This window comes from Vigna unguiculata, chromosome 2, assembly GCF_004118075.2.
Source record: "Vigna unguiculata cultivar IT97K-499-35 chromosome 2, ASM411807v1, whole genome shotgun sequence".
Classification (NCBI taxonomy): Eukaryota; Viridiplantae; Streptophyta; class Magnoliopsida; order Fabales; family Fabaceae; genus Vigna; species Vigna unguiculata.
In genome coordinates this window covers 32,346,557-32,363,226 of record NC_040280.1, presented here as the reverse complement: position 1 = coordinate 32,363,226, position 16,670 = coordinate 32,346,557, and the positions used below count along the sequence as shown (strand labels likewise).

Below are 16,670 nucleotides of genomic sequence, written 5' to 3'. Positions count from 1 at the left end.
AAATAATAGCTAATCTACCCATTATCTATCAACAGATTATTCTATACTAGTATTCATAGATATCTATTTGTAATTTTTTTAAATAAAAGCATTTACAAATTATTCTTTAAAACATAATTTTAAATAAAAAAATTGAAACTTAATATATAATACATACATTTTTTTATAAAATATTAAAACAAATACAATAAATTTCCCCACACTATAAGTTTAAACAAAATCAATTATAATTCCATATTTCTGAATAAAAATCCAATACAAAATTAAATTCTAAAAAATATTTTAAAATAAAAATGGTTATAAACGAGTAACAAATATTTGCAGGCATGACTACTATAATACCGTATTTACCACGTCAATAAGTAGATAATTAAAGTACAAGTTTCCATTACCTATAAATATTCATTAAAAGTATTTGCTTTATATTATCCATTGGAAATTTTATACCCGCGCAAGAGAGCCTATATTACTCCAAACTGCTGCATAACAATTTTTCGTTTCGTTAGTGAGAACTTTCAACAGTAAGTAGTCAAAAGGACTAGCGGCAAGATTCATCTAACACCCAGCAAAATGACAAGAGTAACAAAGACAAGAAGAGTGAACCAGAAAACATAAGTTAAAAGGGTAAGTCAAGATATGATAAACTATTATAATGCTGCAATAGGAACAAGAACACAAGGTACTAGAAGACTCATTCTTTATGATGTTAACTGCCTCAGATTGTACTTGGAAAACTCCTTGTATTTCTCAATCACCCCGATCAAGCACACAGTCTGCCAAGTGAAAGAGGATGATGCATTAGTTCTATGCCAAACTGAGAAAAAAATTACTTACTATGACCGACAACTACAGCACTTCAGAACAAAATTCAGCATTCAAATAAGAAATGCACTTGTAACTTTTTGAGGTGACAACACAAAACAAGGCAAAATCAGAAAAAACCGCGAGAGAAGCCAGAAATTGGTGGTTTAGAGCACTGGTGAAAGTACAGGTAGAGATTTTTATCAAATTAGCTTTATTTTCCAAATAGTCAAATTTAAACAGTTTTTCAAGGAAGTCAATAAATAATGGTTCAACAGCAACGTTAAGCGGAAATTTTGATGGGGGCAGTTAAGCAACTAAATAAAATAGCAGTCAATTTGAAAGAAAAAAAAATGTAGGACCATAATGTGGCGCGTCATGACAAGTACTTCACAAGATTGCTGAAGCTAATGGAGAGAAAAATGAGGTGACGAGTACACAAGATAAGCTGACTGACCATGGCTTTCTTACCTTAGCAATTTCAACTACTATAGTTTTATCAGGATTTTTTAGATCAACTTTATGGGGTCCAGGAACTGACTTTGCCACAGCATCAATGATTTCCATCCTGTCAACACCCGTATTTGCCCGAGCCTCGTACAGTACAGCAAACTACATACAAAAAGGCATGTCAAGTATTTAAAAGTACAGCAGACAAAAGGACCCAGCCATAGAAAGAATTGCGCATACTTAGTTAACATTTGTATCTTGCAGACAACATATATATAGTACACAAATGTGTATATCTCTACACTACACTAATGAAATTAGTTTTCCAGAGTGCTTGAAAGCAAACTCCTCTTATGCATCCCACTGTTGTAAACATAATGCCCGTGCCAAATTTCATCTTGGATAAATTCTATACAGAGATAAGAATTGGAATCAAGTTTAAAATATTCTTTGGAAAGTTGGATGCATGCTATTTGGAAATTGTAAAGCGTGATTCATTAGTGTCAAATTTATTGATAAAAAATTTATTCGACAGTACTATCAGATTTATGCATGCATCTGTATAAGCATACCATCTATTAAAATAATTTCAAATCCAATTCTGACAGTCACCACTGTTATTTTTGATAATAATATATCTCCATTGCTTCTGTAAAAAACAAGTATCATAATTGCTATGATTGAACTTTTAGTAGATACAAATAAAATGGTTTCAATATAGTAATGGCAGCAAGGAATAATGGTGGTAAGAAGCATTAATTAATATTGGAGACCACGAATGGAAACAATGATGCAAAGGTAGCTTTTGCTACAGTGCCAAAACAAAAGGAGAGAACATAGACAGTGCTGATGGAGACAACAATGAGCACAGGTGATATCACGGGGTTATATCAATGATAGGAATGAAAACAGTGGTAACAGCATTGAACTTAACCAGCCATGTGAAGGATTTTATTTTGTTGTTTTCAAATCAAAAGGAATTGGATCCCAATAGTAAAAACCACAACAAACATGAAAAATTACAATCTGATAGCTCAACATCTAACTTCAAATTAAGATCCCTAGGCACCCAAATGTAGCTCCAGTTATTTCATTCACAAGATATCGAAACGAAATAACCTTCGCCCCTGCCCCCCTTCAACAAAAAAGAAAAAATAAAGAAGGTTGGCTTTATGGTGTTTCAGAAAATAAGTTCTTGAAAGCCAGATACGTATAGAGTTTCAATTAATTTTGAAGGCAGTAAAGCTAGCTTTGCAAGCTTGCAAGAATAAACATAACTGAGTGTAGAAGTTGGAGCATTAGGTAAAAGAGGAATTGTAAAATGGACTACAAAATACCAAGTACCTACTCAGCTATATTAATTTCAAAATATTTACAATAAAAACATTTGTGTAGTTTGGAATGCAAGTTCAAAAGAAAATGTAATACAAGAACAGTATTACCTTGTGTGGATTTTGAGTTTCCTCAGGGAAGTACTGTTCCACAAGAGGCTGCATTGCTTTTGAAATTTCCTCCTTTGAAGCGTAACATGAGACTTCAATTGGCAAAATTCTCAAAATAAACCTAAAAGTAGTCAACACTGCATCGGTTTTTTTCTGTGCTTATGTTATATACACACACACACATAAAGAGAGAGACTACAAATATACCTAGACATATGTTTCCTTGTTGATGCAGCTGATGTCACTATCTGATGAACGATATCCTTGGGGCTTCTATCTCCATCTTTCTTCCTCATTTGAATAAATACCACACCATTACAACCAGAATCAAGCTTGACAAACCGTCTCTGTTCGGAAAAAAAAAAAATCACCTTAGCAAAACACAAATTCACAATTGAAAGTTGAAACAAATCCTAGGGTCAGATGTCTGCCACAGTACCCTCAAATCATACTCCAACACACAATGAACTGAAGAATTGAGCACAGTGCTTTCTACAATTTTAATTTACTCTTCTCTTCACCCAAAAAATAAACTCTACCAAGGAAAAATGATAAATATAAAAGCTGATCCTAATACTACTTGATAAAAAGTCATAAGCAGTAATTATTTTAGATATCCAGATAATATAATACTACTCTTGAAGTCAGTTTTTGCCCCAAAGCATCTTATGTTTTTACATTTTTAATTACAAAAAATGTCACTTTTTAATTTTCAAAAGTTAATACAAAAAGTAGCAAAAGCAATAGAAGTTATTTTCTTTCGAACAGTAACTGGTACTTATATAAGGTGGTTTTTCTTCATTAAAAGTAATATAAGAATGAAAGTAGAAATTTTATAAAAATAAACATGCCCCAGATAGAGACCTCAGCATTAGTTGCACGAGTACGTGCATATGCTCATAGACAACAAAAAATGATTGGGTGAACCCGTAAATATAAGAAACATAAGTTCTGTGAGCCAAGTTTTTCAGTGACAGAATAAAATAGTATACAGAACATTAGTCTTATGAAGTCACCTTATTCTTGTCTCCCAATTCTTTCAATTCTTCATCAATTAACTTATCAATAGACTTCTCTACCACGTTTGTTTTGCTGCACTCTTTCACAGCTGGTAGTTCATCCACTACCGCTTCTGCAGTCTTAATATTATCTATGTCTCCTTTACCCTCACTAAGTTTATCTAATGCCTGAGTGTGTGGTTCATCAACTTTACAAGGATCTGATTCCCCGCCAGTTCCACCATCAAGACCAACATTTTCATCCTTTAAAGTATCCAATTTGGGCTTTTTGTCCGCCTTTGCCTCATCCTCCTCCTGCCGCTCCTCCTCCTCAGCATTATCATCATCATCATCGTCCTCACTACCAGAAGAGTCAGAATCTGCAAACGTGATTTTTTTATTTAAGGGTTTGCTGGGTAATTCCTTTACACTTGAACGTTCCCCACCAACTAGCTCTTCATAAAACTGCATGACAAACAACCGAAAGCATGATATAGTTTCACAAAGCAAAAGAAACCAAAAAAATAGTGCCCACTTCAAAACAAAATATAATTCAACTCAGATTTTAGTAAGGTCACGTGTTTGAATGTTGTGAATGTTGTGCTCGGAATAAACAAACATTCAGATAGCACCTAAAACAACTCAGATTGACCAACCAGGGCCAAAGTGATGGGAACAACCATACAGTGTCTAGGTTCGATAAATGATAAAATAAACTAACAACAGAAATAAAACCCTTGCTCTAGTGGAAATTTGCATTTGAACAAATGGCAAAACTAAAAGTTAAGCGGTATCGGTATCTCCTTAAAATTGAAGGTGAAAACTCATATTCAGAAAACTCTACCCATAAATATCGTGTTTAATTCTTAAATATAAATGTATATCATACGGAATCAAGAATATTGAGAGCTTCCCGAGAGGCTTGGTGTTCCCTTCCGCCGTCGCAAGTGATGAAAAAGCCTTGCACGCCAGGCCGCAGAGGATACGAACCCTTCTTCACTGTTTTCTGGAAAAACTCACGAAAACAAAAACTCAGCCACAAAATAAGAGAAACTTGGAAATGCAAAAACTACGTAAGAGAAGAGACACGAGAAAACAAACGTTATGAGGAAGATAGCGTCTTCTTTTTCGGCCGTTGGCAGCGGCGGCGCCTGCATCGGATTTACCTTGGGACGCCATTGCATACAAAAATACAAGTTCGTAACGCTGAGTAGCGGTTTTGAGTCACTTTATTTTACGATAACTGTTATTTTCTCCTTTTTCTTTTCTGTTCAAGAAGATAATAAATGGATTAAAAATATATTTGATATATTTATTTATATTAAAAATAATATTTGTTCTGGGCATATCAGTTACTATATTATTCTTGAAATATTGGAAAATAGTACTGATTTTAATAATTACCAGCGAACAAACGCTGCTATTCGTATTTTTTAATTTTTAAAAATATTAATATCAATAATAAATATATAATTAAATATAAAATTAAAAAAATAAAATATATAAAATAATAATTTAAATAATAATTTAAAATAAAAGAGATTTGTAAAAAAATATTAAAAATAAATTATTTATAAAATAATTAATTTTTAAAATAATTAAGGATACGTGAAAAAAAAAAGAAATCATCTTTATTATTATAAATAATGTATATTTTAATTATTAATATATTTTTCACAGAATACATATTTTTTACTCGATACCATTTATTGATATTCTATTATCACACACTTTTATCTACTTAAGTTTTTAAAGATGCTTTCATTTGTGTGAGTAATTATCATGAATAATTATTTAAATTTTAAAAAATAATTATTAAAAGATAAAATTAAAAAGAAAATCCTTAAATTTAGAAAAATAATTTTTAAAAATTAAAATTAAAAAAAAATTATATATATATATATATATATATATATATATATCAAGAGTGAATCTCTTTATTATTAATTTATAAAATATTTTAAAAATAATTTGAATTGAAAATAAAATATACTACACTATAATAATTTAAGTTGACTTAAAACATCTACCTAAATAAATAAATAAATAAAAAGTGTTTTAGAATTATTTTTTGGAAATAAAATAACTAGAAAATTTAAGAATAAAATCAAGGAAAAAACTGTATCTTTACTATAGTATTTATTTTTCAGTGCTATTTTGATTGTACCAGATGAATGATTTTTCTGCATACGAATACAGCTAATAAAATTGTATCTACCTTATGAATAAAAATGGGATAGAAAACTTGAGAGGACCACGTGATAACGTGGCCTGCTTCACTCATGTATAAAAACATTATGCTCAAAATGTTAAATAATTGTATTTAACTAAAAGGATAAGCTGTATGGTTTATTTTAACATATATATAATATAAAATATATCAGTATTTTTACAAACTTTTATCAATAAAAGTGAAATTGCGATTAGTGGTACTAAATGACATTGATAACTCTCTTTTCATAGTAGATTTTTACCACCTTTTAAACAGGCCACTCACAATTTTTAGTTGTTTCAATAAATATTCATAATTTTTATGTTTTCAATAATAAGCCACGCCATCCCTTAAATTTTAATAAATGAGATTTTCTTTCATTGTTTTATTTTAAAATACAAAAAGTAAGTACCTTTTATAGTAAAAATTGAATGATTTAATTATTACATACCAAAAATATCATGAAAAGCATATACCCATACAACATAATAAATAAATTAAAGCTTAAAATGATTTAAATGTTTATTAATGTAAACTATTTCTTCATACGTGAAAAATAAATACAAAAGACAGTTGAGAATAAAGTCACTAAACTAAGAAAGGATTATGAGAGACAAAGAAAAGGGAAGAAGAAATTCAGAAAGACTGCGACCTAAATTATTTATTTAAATAAACCTGAAAAAAGTGGACGTTCGAATAAACATTTTAATATGGTAAACTCATCACAACAACGTTAATTGTTGGGCTTGTCATCGACAAAATCATTGTAGGCTAGTTAATAGGTAACTGAAAAAGCATTCAGATATAATAATTTGTTAACAAGAAAACAAGACATAATAAGCAAACTTCAATCACAAAAGATATCACTCCTTCCTAGTCACAGGCGAGACATCAATGCCATAAACACACTGCGTTAAAAAAATAATAATCATATAAATGAAGATAACTTGGTCAAAGAATAGACGAAACCTTCCTTTATACAGAGATATTTAAAATATGGAGAACAAATTCTGATTTACATGGCTATACGTGTGTGTGTGCCTATATATATATATATATATATATATATATATATATATATATATATATATATATATAAATATATTAAACAAATTATATATATATTTATGGCAGTGTACCCTTTATGGACAGTTTAGGATGAATAGGAGGCAGCAAGCAGTGCAGACCCAATGCCAGATCCATCTTCGGTGACCTTTAGAATAACGTGCTTGGCAATATCTTCTCCCAATATTTCATTTAGAGCTTCACGCAAGTACTCCCTAAACAATGCATATTTAGAATACAACCCCCCTTCAATTGCCACCACTGTTCTTTTCATTTTCATATCACTTCTACTCCGTCCACCTGTGATGCCACCACTACCGTCCCTACCAATCTTTTTCAAGATTCCAACAATACCAGCAGCTGCCAATCGAGCAGCTCTACGAGTCACCACATCACACACCTTCACCACTATTTTTCTTGCCTTCAAAGGAACATCAGGGATCTGAGACACACACCCAAATACAGCAAAATATTAGTATTACACTACAGCACCCAAGGCCAAAACATATTTTTTACCTCAAATATATCATTAAGGATTCTTGCTACTTCTCTCAAGTCAGGCGAGTTATCCTCATGCATGGCAGCCATCAAAGGAGTCCTGAATTTCCATCAAGAGACAAGAATGGGTAAGTCACACCATTTCAGAAATTAAGAAAAAACCATCATACCCTCACCATCAGTATAACTTCTAATACTAAGCAAAAAGTTTGCATCAGGCGATCAAGTCAGGATCAAATAAATCATTCTAAGTTCACTTAATAAATATATAGCAAATTTACTCTCCAGAAGTAATGGACAAAAATAAATGATCAACCATCTTTAAGACATTGAAATTGATCGATGGCAATCAAAATCTAAAATGGAATTGAACCGTTACAATAAAAAGCAGACTTTAAAAACAAATGAATGGATAATACATTCAACAAACAGCAAGAACTCAGTACTAACCTCAGTATGAAAGGCATTGAAAGCTTTGGAGAGATAGGTCCAAACATATCGGACTCTAATGTCATCCTGAGAATGACTCTCCTCACTAAATCACCAAGATACATTCCAGATATCATTTTCTCAAAACCCTGTATCCAAATATCCAATATTTTAGTCACGACAAATCAAACAACAGAAGTCATCTGATGCAGAACCCCACCTGATCATTTGGATTAGGGCTAGCAGCATCCAAATCAATGTCATACGATGTTCTTGGCAAGTGAGATGACCAAAAGTTCCCCCATTCCATATTGACAACCTAAAAACCAGAAGAGTTAAACTTGCTGAAATTTCATAAGCAACAAAAGACAGAAGTGAAAACAAGAAAAAGCAATACCATGCGCCCAGATGACATAAGAAGACCTTGGCACTTGATAATAGCATCAACTCGTTCCAAATAACAGGCATTTGTACCAGTACCAATTATAATTGCAGCAACAGTATCAGGATCGTGATAATGTCCGACTGCTAATGTTCCAACAGTGTCATTAACCTGTTGAACATGAACATGAAATCATGTTTCCCATAATAATAATAATAATAATCATAAATAAAACATAATGCACAATACCAAGGCAGCACAGTTCTCCACATAATTAGAGTGCATTAAAAAAATAATTTCACTGCAATGAAAAAATGCAACACAATTTCTCAACAAAAATAAATCTACCACCATTTATCCTTCATTCAAAAAAACGTAGAAATAACTGATAAAAATGACTTTGGAAACGTAGCAATTCATTAAACAGGCATAATACCAAGTTGTGTAATTATCAGACATTGTTCTGGGCAACATTCTGGAGTTGGAGGATACAAATATAACTGGGGGTTAAAAGAAAGTACTTCCTTACCAAGGCAGCTACCCGAACATCTAGGCCATTCCGGATCAAGGCTTCTTGCAAACATGCTGCAACATCTCTTCCTACCTGACAACCGACAGCTGTTCTTAATATAACATGGTCATGATATTTACACATTGTTATTATTAGAGCTTCTGCAAATTGAGAAGGTTCTTTACTTCCATTTTGTAACTCTTAAAGGGGGAAGCACAAAAAGCCATTAAAAAAAACTAATTTGGCCTATACAGTTAAAAGGCTGCAATGAGATCTATATGAAAGATAACCGAACAAGAATTATATTAGCGACACAACTAACTAAATGCACTGGGCTTATAGATAACTTTTTATATAAAGTATAAAATATAAAACTAAACAAACTATTACCCTATTCAAAATCATGATACAAGAATTTTCCACATAGCATAATATTCCCTAAGAGTATAAGCTTTTCCAATTCCCAAAAAAAAACTCTTTAAAGTCACGTGACTAACCATGTCTACAATGGAAAAACCTTTCGTCCATTTGATTAAAATGCCAGAGGAAACAGACATTTGCTTCACGGGAAAGGAGAATGTAAATCCAAGTTCTCTTCTTCCCTGTGAAATATTGGAACCGTCTCCTTCTTTGACAATGAAATCCTTCAACGAAGATGCAATAAAATCAAAGAGATCCTGCAGGCAACAAAATCAGTCAACCTCTACCATGTTAAAAGACCAAGCAAAAACCACGTAAGTCCAAAATTTTAGTGTTTTGGTCAAGTCACCTCGCTTGTGCTGGTCATTACATTTTGGGGAATGGGTTGTCGTTCTACTTCATGTTCCAAGTCTGAAGTTGGTTGACCACTTAATTGAACACGCAAAACCCTAAAATTTGTACCGCCGAGATGAAGTGCATAATATGTTCCTCTCTCTGTCCTGATAATAGAAGTAGAAAAATATATAAATATATCACATTCATATTGAACTGAACATATCAAAGCGGAGACAAAGTTATAGAATCAAATTAATTTAACAAATACCACTCTGCATTCCAAAAAAAAATATGCTCAGGCATCGTGTGCGATCGTGAGCAACGCTCAAAACAGATATAGATACGATGGCAGTCCAACATTTAGATTCTGTAACTCAAATCATGTGTCATAGTAAGGAATTCTCAAAATGGTACACTATAAACGGGCAATGCAGTGGATGTTGCAAAAGTTGTAGTTCAGCAGAAACCCCAGTTCAAAGAGGAATTTAATTAAAATACGATGACAGTACTGTTTAACCAGTCATGAATCACGAATTGTAATATCATTGATTTCTACTAAAAATATTCTAAAAATCATTCGAAATGTTATTTAAAAAAACTTAAAAGTTCCATCATATCAAATCAAGAACATAAAAAAGAACGCGATTGACATATTTGAAAACAATATATACTGCAACAGATATAAATGCACGTGGGTAGAAAATATGCACAAATCATAAGAGTGAAATAGAAATAAACAGTATCTTGATGTAATTAGACCACAACTACACACAAGAATGACGACGTAAAAAGACAAAAATGAGAAAATGCTGAAAAAAAAGAAAACAAAGATCAAAGAAGGGGAACGACACATTGACTTCCCAGGCAAAGAAGACTCTCAATGGCACAGTTAAGGACAGCATAGGGGCAATGCAATCGGAACCTAACGAAGGAAAAGAAGAAAAAGATTATTACCCATTTGGGAGATTATCGACGAATGTGAGAAGCATTTTGAGCTTGGAGCCACCTTCAGATGCCAACCCGGCGTGCATCTCCACGGCCATGGCATCCACCACTTGCCTCAACCTACCAACCCTAGTGTCGCACCCTTCCTCCAGTTCCCTCACCACATTCGCCACTTTCTTCCACTTCCTCCTGCTTTTCACTCTCCGCCCCACCACCACCGCCGCAACCGCACACGTCGCCACAGCCACCGTCACCGCCACCCCCACGACCACTCTCCCCATCTCCCCCGATCAACCAAACTACATCCTACCCCACTCTCTCCCGATTGCTCACCACCACCACCAAACGCCGCCGTTTCAACATGCACGAAACCAAACTCTTACGAACCACCGTCCGTAGATACGATTGCTCCCCGGCGAAGCCCTCCAAGTCACCGGCGATTGCAGCCGTGGTTGTTCTCCGGCGAAATACGCCGGAAAAAGCCGTTGAGAGAAAGTGAGATAGTGAGAGAGAGACGGCGGCTGTGTACGCAGTGGTTTGGAAATTAGGATGTGCTGGAATGGAAGAAGAACCGATATCGAAACTTTTATAAGCTCTGCGTAAAGACAGATTTGCCCTCCAACTCCTTCCGATATTTCGGATTTGTCACGGTATCTCTTCGCGATCTTTTTACCGTTTATGACAGATTTTGAGGTTAATGACAACTTTGACTTCTGCTCTTCTTTTCCTCTTGCTTTTTTTTTTTTTCACCTATTTAAATAAATACTCTTTATTTTCCATTCTATTCTTTTGTCATTATGTATTACACCCTTAAATATATTCTAAAAAATATGAAGGAAAATAAAATAAATTAAATAATTTGAGCAAACTGCCCAAAATATTTTCTGGCTTTTTCATTCACTAAAACTTGCATGACAATACTAATTCTTTTGTATTCTGTATTTTATAATTTTAGTAAGGAATGATCACATTCACGTCCATCACAAATTTTAGTTTGAAATTTTAATCAAAATAAATACTTAAATGATACAGACTAAAATTATACAGATTAGTTAAAGATATTATCTTGTGTTTAGTTTTACCGATTTATTCATCACATTATTCACTTTATTAATATTCTTAGTAGTTTAAATATATAATTATATTTAAATTTAAATGTTATTTTATTTTTCAGTATTTATGTATGTTTATCCAGATTAATTTTATTAGAAATTCACGGAAAATAGAGTTGAACATATATACTTAAAGGCGTTTTTGTTTTCATTCTTTCTAAACATGTTTTCTAAGTAAAGTAATTTAAATAAACTTTTTTTATTTTGTCTTGAAAATAGTTGTTCATAGTTACTGTAAAGTACTATTTTTGAAATTAAAAATCAAAGCACTAATATAACTATAAAATTTTCAACATACAACTTTTAGCTGGTCTTTGGATTAATACATGGAACTAAGAGATTAAAAAAATGAATGAAATTCTTTATTTTCTTGTTCACTCTCTCCCTCTAAACAAAGCAGAGAAAAGAATAGGGAAAGTTTCTCCATGATTTAATTAATATTAAAGATTAAAAAAACTATAAAGTGATATTTATAAAATTAACTTTTATCCATATAAACTAGTTTTGATTAAATATTTAATTTTAATTTATTTAAATAATTAATGGTATTATTTATTACCTATGATTAATAATAAATAATGACATTATTGTTATTAATATTTAATTTTCATTATTATTATGCCTCTTGTGTCTATATATTGGCATTTTTATTTAAAAAATATAATTTAAAAAAATCATTTAAAAATAAAAATAAAATGTATATTAATTTTATTTTAAATAGAAAAATAACATAATTATATAATGGATTACTCTTTGTCATCCCAATAAATACTTCTCAAACTATAAGAGTGGAATAAGAGGAATTTAGATTATTTATGTTATTGTATCTTCAAAATACATAAATAAATATTAATTTTAATATATAAAATTTTAATATATTAATATCAATTTCTTTAATGTATTTTTTAACCTCATAGAGAATATAAAATAATCATCAACAACAAAAATTAGACTAAAATATGACTCATTTTTGTCTTTATTACTCACTATGTGTTAAGTTAAAAATATAACCAACTTCTTTTTAGTTCATTTTATTTTCGATATTTTTATTAATTAACACCTTGAATCAAATCTAAAATATTTTAACAATGTTCATACATTGATAAATATCTACTTATATGAATTTAAAGTTTTGGAATAATATAATATTATTCATATCTATCTTTATTTGTAAGGACATTGACACTTATACCAATTTTTTATTCAAATATAATATTACATATTTATAGATTATACTTATCCTATATTATAATTCTATATTTATCTAAATAAATTAAATATATTTTTAAAATAAATAATAATTATAATATAAGTTATTGGTGTGTTACCACGAACAAAAATAACTAGTTCTTAATATTTAAAATTCAGAGAGTTATATAAAATGATGAGGTAAAGAGACACTTGTCAAACAAACATTAAAGCCCAAAAGTGAAAAGACAAAGGATATCTTGGTAATCTCGCACATTTTACTGGTTGCAAATCCAACACACGCAAATCAAGAAAATGATCGTGGTTGAACGTTCAAAAGGGCAAGACTGTAATTTTCCAATTTTTATTGCGGGTCCTACTCTTCGTTTGGCACTGCACCAGTTTCACCACTTCAACTAACTCATTTTATTTATTTTTAATTTTTTTAAGAAAATATAAATACCAAATCATTGCATCATATATTTTTTAATTCTTACAATAACTATTTAAATAAAGTTTTTTCATATATGGAGAGTAACTAACCAATCTTTCAAAAATATATATGGAACCATTTTATTTATAATTAATGCATAATAGGAATAATAGGAAGTATCAGGATGGAGGTACACTTTTTTAATATTAAAAATATTATGAAAAAATAAATAAAGAAAAGACAGAAACGGCGACGGTAGCTGCGTATTTGATCCGTACAGTACCAGCTGGAATCCGCTAAGTCCAGCTGTGTTTGCTCACAGAGGCACAAAGCAAAACCAACCAACTCATTATTCACATTTCTCACGAAATAAATAAATAAATATTATTTTTATTTTGTTATTTTTGTATATCTTAAATAGTAAATTTATCATTTAAATAGTTTTTATATATTTCTGATACAATAAAATATTTTACAGTGCATAATTCAAATTACTTGAATGATGAGAAAATTTTTGTTTTTTCGGAATGGGTGCAGTAATTGAAGAGGGAGGTTGGTAAAAGGAATGATCGTGACCGTACATTTATGAACTGTGTTCATGGGACAACCAAATTGAAACCGGTTGACTTCAATATTCACTAAATAAATATATAAAATTTTAAGTTATTTTTTTTTCTTCTACCAATGTGTTCTCGATATAAGAATCTTATTAAGTTTTCAATTAATATTACACGTGCTGAAAATTAAGTGTGTCCTACATCTAAAAAACAAAACTGATTAGACCATGGGTGACCTGTGCCCCATGTGACAGTGACACATTTTTTTCTTTTATCATCACTTCACACACTTATTATTATTATATTATTATAATGTAATATATATATATATATATATAATATAATTAAAATTTATTTATGTTTTAAATTTTAATATACTTTAATCTTCTAATTTTTATATGAATTAATATAGTCTTTTAACTTAATAATATTAAATAATGTTATAAACTAATATTTGAGTTAAAAAATCACTATAAACATTTTAAATGTCAATCTCAAAAATTATTTAAAATATAAACATGATTATATTTATATTTTTTAAATTTTAAAAAATATAAAGACAAATTTAAATTTTATCTTAAAATTTATGAATTAAAATATATATATAAATGGAAATAGGTTAAATATGTTTTTAGTCCCTTAAGTTTCAGTGAATTTTGAAATTAGTCATTCTTTCACATTTTATACTAATTTAGTCCTTCATCTTTATAAATGTGTGAATTTAGTATTTCTTACCAAATTTTATTAAGCTTATTTAATATTTTAAACGTATTTTATTATAATATTTAAATTAACGTTGAAGCAAAAATGTATCAAACGGTATAAATAATTCTAACACTATCATAAAATGCGCTCAAAATAGTAAGATAAAATTAACAAAATTTAATTAAAATAATTAAATTTACGAGATTTTATGAAGGACAAATTGATCAAAAAATTAAAAAATTAAATTTTACTGAAACTCGAAACATATTTAATCTTGTATAAATTCTTTAATATAACCACCACCACGGGTTAATTAATAATAATCAAACCCATAATATTCATGTTAACTTTTATTTCTTTCTCTGCATCTCCACTAGCTATGTATGTAAATTTTTAAATGCCAAAAGCATTGTTGTGATTTGACTAGTTTTTAGGTAAGCAAGCTTTGTTTTGTTTTATGAAAATAAATTGCTTATTTATTGGTTGGTTGTTAATGCAGTTGATTATTTTTTATAGATGGAAATATGATTATGTTTTTAGAGTTTGGGTTTGTAATGAATAATTGTGTTTAGGAATTTAAAACTAACACTTTTCAGCTTGTGGGCCACAACATACAGCTTGGTTGAAATGCATAAATGTTATTTCTTTCTCACACCATGGTATCGTGGGTCCATCTTTGTGGGATATTTTAAAAGTTTAAATAATTTAGGAATTACGCTTTGGAACACATAATGTTAAGACAATATTATGTTACTAAAATATAAATATATTGTTTGATTTTAATTTTTTTTAAATTGTATAATTTAGAATATACTTGTATGTTTAAAATTAATATTTTGAATCATACAATTTAAAATATATTTGTGAATCTAAAAATGTATTTTAAATTATACGAACGAGGCCTAAAATAATAATGACATTCTATTTTTTCTATCTAAAGTTTAATTAAGATTGTTATTTTTGACGCATAGGTTATCACTTAAAGTTGTATGTTTATGGAAGTACAACCAGATTTCAAGAAATATAAAAAAAAAGTATCCTTAATAAGCACATTATTTATGGGTAAACAGCATTTACTTAATATAATATTGTTTATAGTGATTCAATTGAGATGTAAGCTAAGTGATATTGTAAAATCGGTTATAACTTGTCGGAAAATGAACCTAATCCATTAAGAACCCGGCTTATTTGGGTTGAACACGTGATGAGCCGGATTGGCTCACCAACCTGCCAATAAATTTTAAATATTAAATTAATATATATATATATATATATATATATATATATATATATATTAATATATATATATATATATATGTATATATATGTATGATTTTGAATTAACATGTAACATTATTGTTAGTATTGTAAAATTAATTTAATTATTTAATACTTAATATTTTAATATTATTAGTTAACATTATTTTTTCTTGTTTTATTGTAGATGAGGATAAAGAAGATGCTTCAAGAGATGAAAATGTTGGGGATTTATCCATTCAAGACTCTAATACTATAGTTTGACAAGTGATAAGAATGATTTGCTGTTAGATAGTAATTTATATTTTTGTGATTTTAGTTTGTATTTGGAGTTTAACATAATTTGAGATTTTATTGAAGTTTATTTAGATTTTAATCGAAATTATAATTTAGTTTTCTTGAGATTGAAGAAAAAAAATTGTGTTTTTTTTTCTAATTGAGCCAGTGAGCCAACCCGTTTAACCCGTCAACCCGTGATGGGTCAGGTCGGATTCTAATTTTGTTGACTCGCTAATAAGTGAGTCAGGTTGGATTAACCCACTAAGTGACCAACCCATCACGAACCAAGCTGGGTTGGATCGGTTGGTCCGTTTTGACAACTCTAAACATATAAATAATTATATAATTTCGAAGTATCTCCAGCCTTGTTATTTCATAAATTTAATTAAGAATGTATTAAATAACAACTAATACATTATAATTTAAGAGTTTGAGTATGTTTGTGTGAAGTGCAGGTAAGTTACAGTGGACTTTAAGAAGTAAAATCCTTTAAAAATTGTGATTGATTTTGTACCTTGGGACCTTTTGTTCTTTTGCACTTACATAATCTATAACTACACCTCATAAAATTTTAAATTACCACTTTAACTTTTGTTAAAGTGACTTATAGATTACTTTTTACCTTTTTACCGAGTTTTTAAAAATTTCCG

General features: G+C 29.9%; 2 protein-coding genes across 2 annotated transcripts; both read right to left on the bottom strand.

Moving 5' to 3' along the window:
* Positions 1-444: 444 nt before the first annotated feature.
* Positions 445-4,932, bottom strand: LOC114169000 (THUMP domain-containing protein 1 homolog). Its single transcript, XM_028054009.1, has 7 exons — positions 4,793-4,932; positions 4,581-4,697; positions 3,710-4,156; positions 2,901-3,040; positions 2,694-2,814; positions 1,273-1,413; positions 445-773 (listed from the first exon to the last, which is right to left on the bottom strand). The coding sequence occupies exons 1-7, from the start codon at positions 4,868-4,870 to the stop codon at positions 699-701; spliced, it is 1,119 nt and encodes a 372-aa protein (XP_027909810.1). The 5' UTR covers positions 4,871-4,932; the 3' UTR covers positions 445-698.
* A 1,930-nt stretch (positions 4,933-6,862) lies between these two features.
* LOC114174675 (hexokinase-3-like) lies at positions 6,863-11,046 on the bottom strand. The gene is made up of 9 exons (XM_028059502.1): positions 10,499-11,046; positions 9,558-9,708; positions 9,286-9,465; positions 8,807-8,881; positions 8,293-8,448; positions 8,116-8,214; positions 7,917-8,044; positions 7,485-7,566; positions 6,863-7,410 (listed from the first exon to the last, which is right to left on the bottom strand). The coding sequence occupies exons 1-9, from the start codon at positions 10,768-10,770 to the stop codon at positions 7,057-7,059; spliced, it is 1,497 nt and encodes a 498-aa protein (XP_027915303.1). The 5' UTR covers positions 10,771-11,046; the 3' UTR covers positions 6,863-7,056.
* Between the last annotated feature and the right edge of the window lie 5,624 nt (positions 11,047-16,670).

Coding starts and splice junctions, on each gene's coding strand:
- LOC114169000 (XM_028054009.1), bottom strand. CDS start 4,870: ATGGCGTCCCAAGGTAAATCCGATGCAGGCGCCGCCGCTGCCAACGGC. Junction 4,157..4,580: donor CTCTCAATATTCTTGATTCC/GTATGATATACA, acceptor TTTGTCATGCAG/TTTTATGAAGAGCTAGTTGG. Junction 2,815..2,900: donor ACAAGGAAACATATGTCTAG/GTATATTTGTAG, acceptor GACTACTTTTAG/GTTTATTTTGAGAATTTTGC.
- LOC114174675 (XM_028059502.1), bottom strand. CDS start 10,770: ATGGGGAGAGTGGTCGTGGGGGTGGCGGTGACGGTGGCTGTGGCGACG. Junction 9,466..9,557: donor TAATGACCAGCACAAGCGAG/GTGACTTGACCA, acceptor TGTTGCCTGCAG/GATCTCTTTGATTTTATTGC. Junction 8,449..8,806: donor ATGTTCGGGTAGCTGCCTTG/GTAAGGAAGTAC, acceptor CATGTTCAACAG/GTTAATGACACTGTTGGAAC.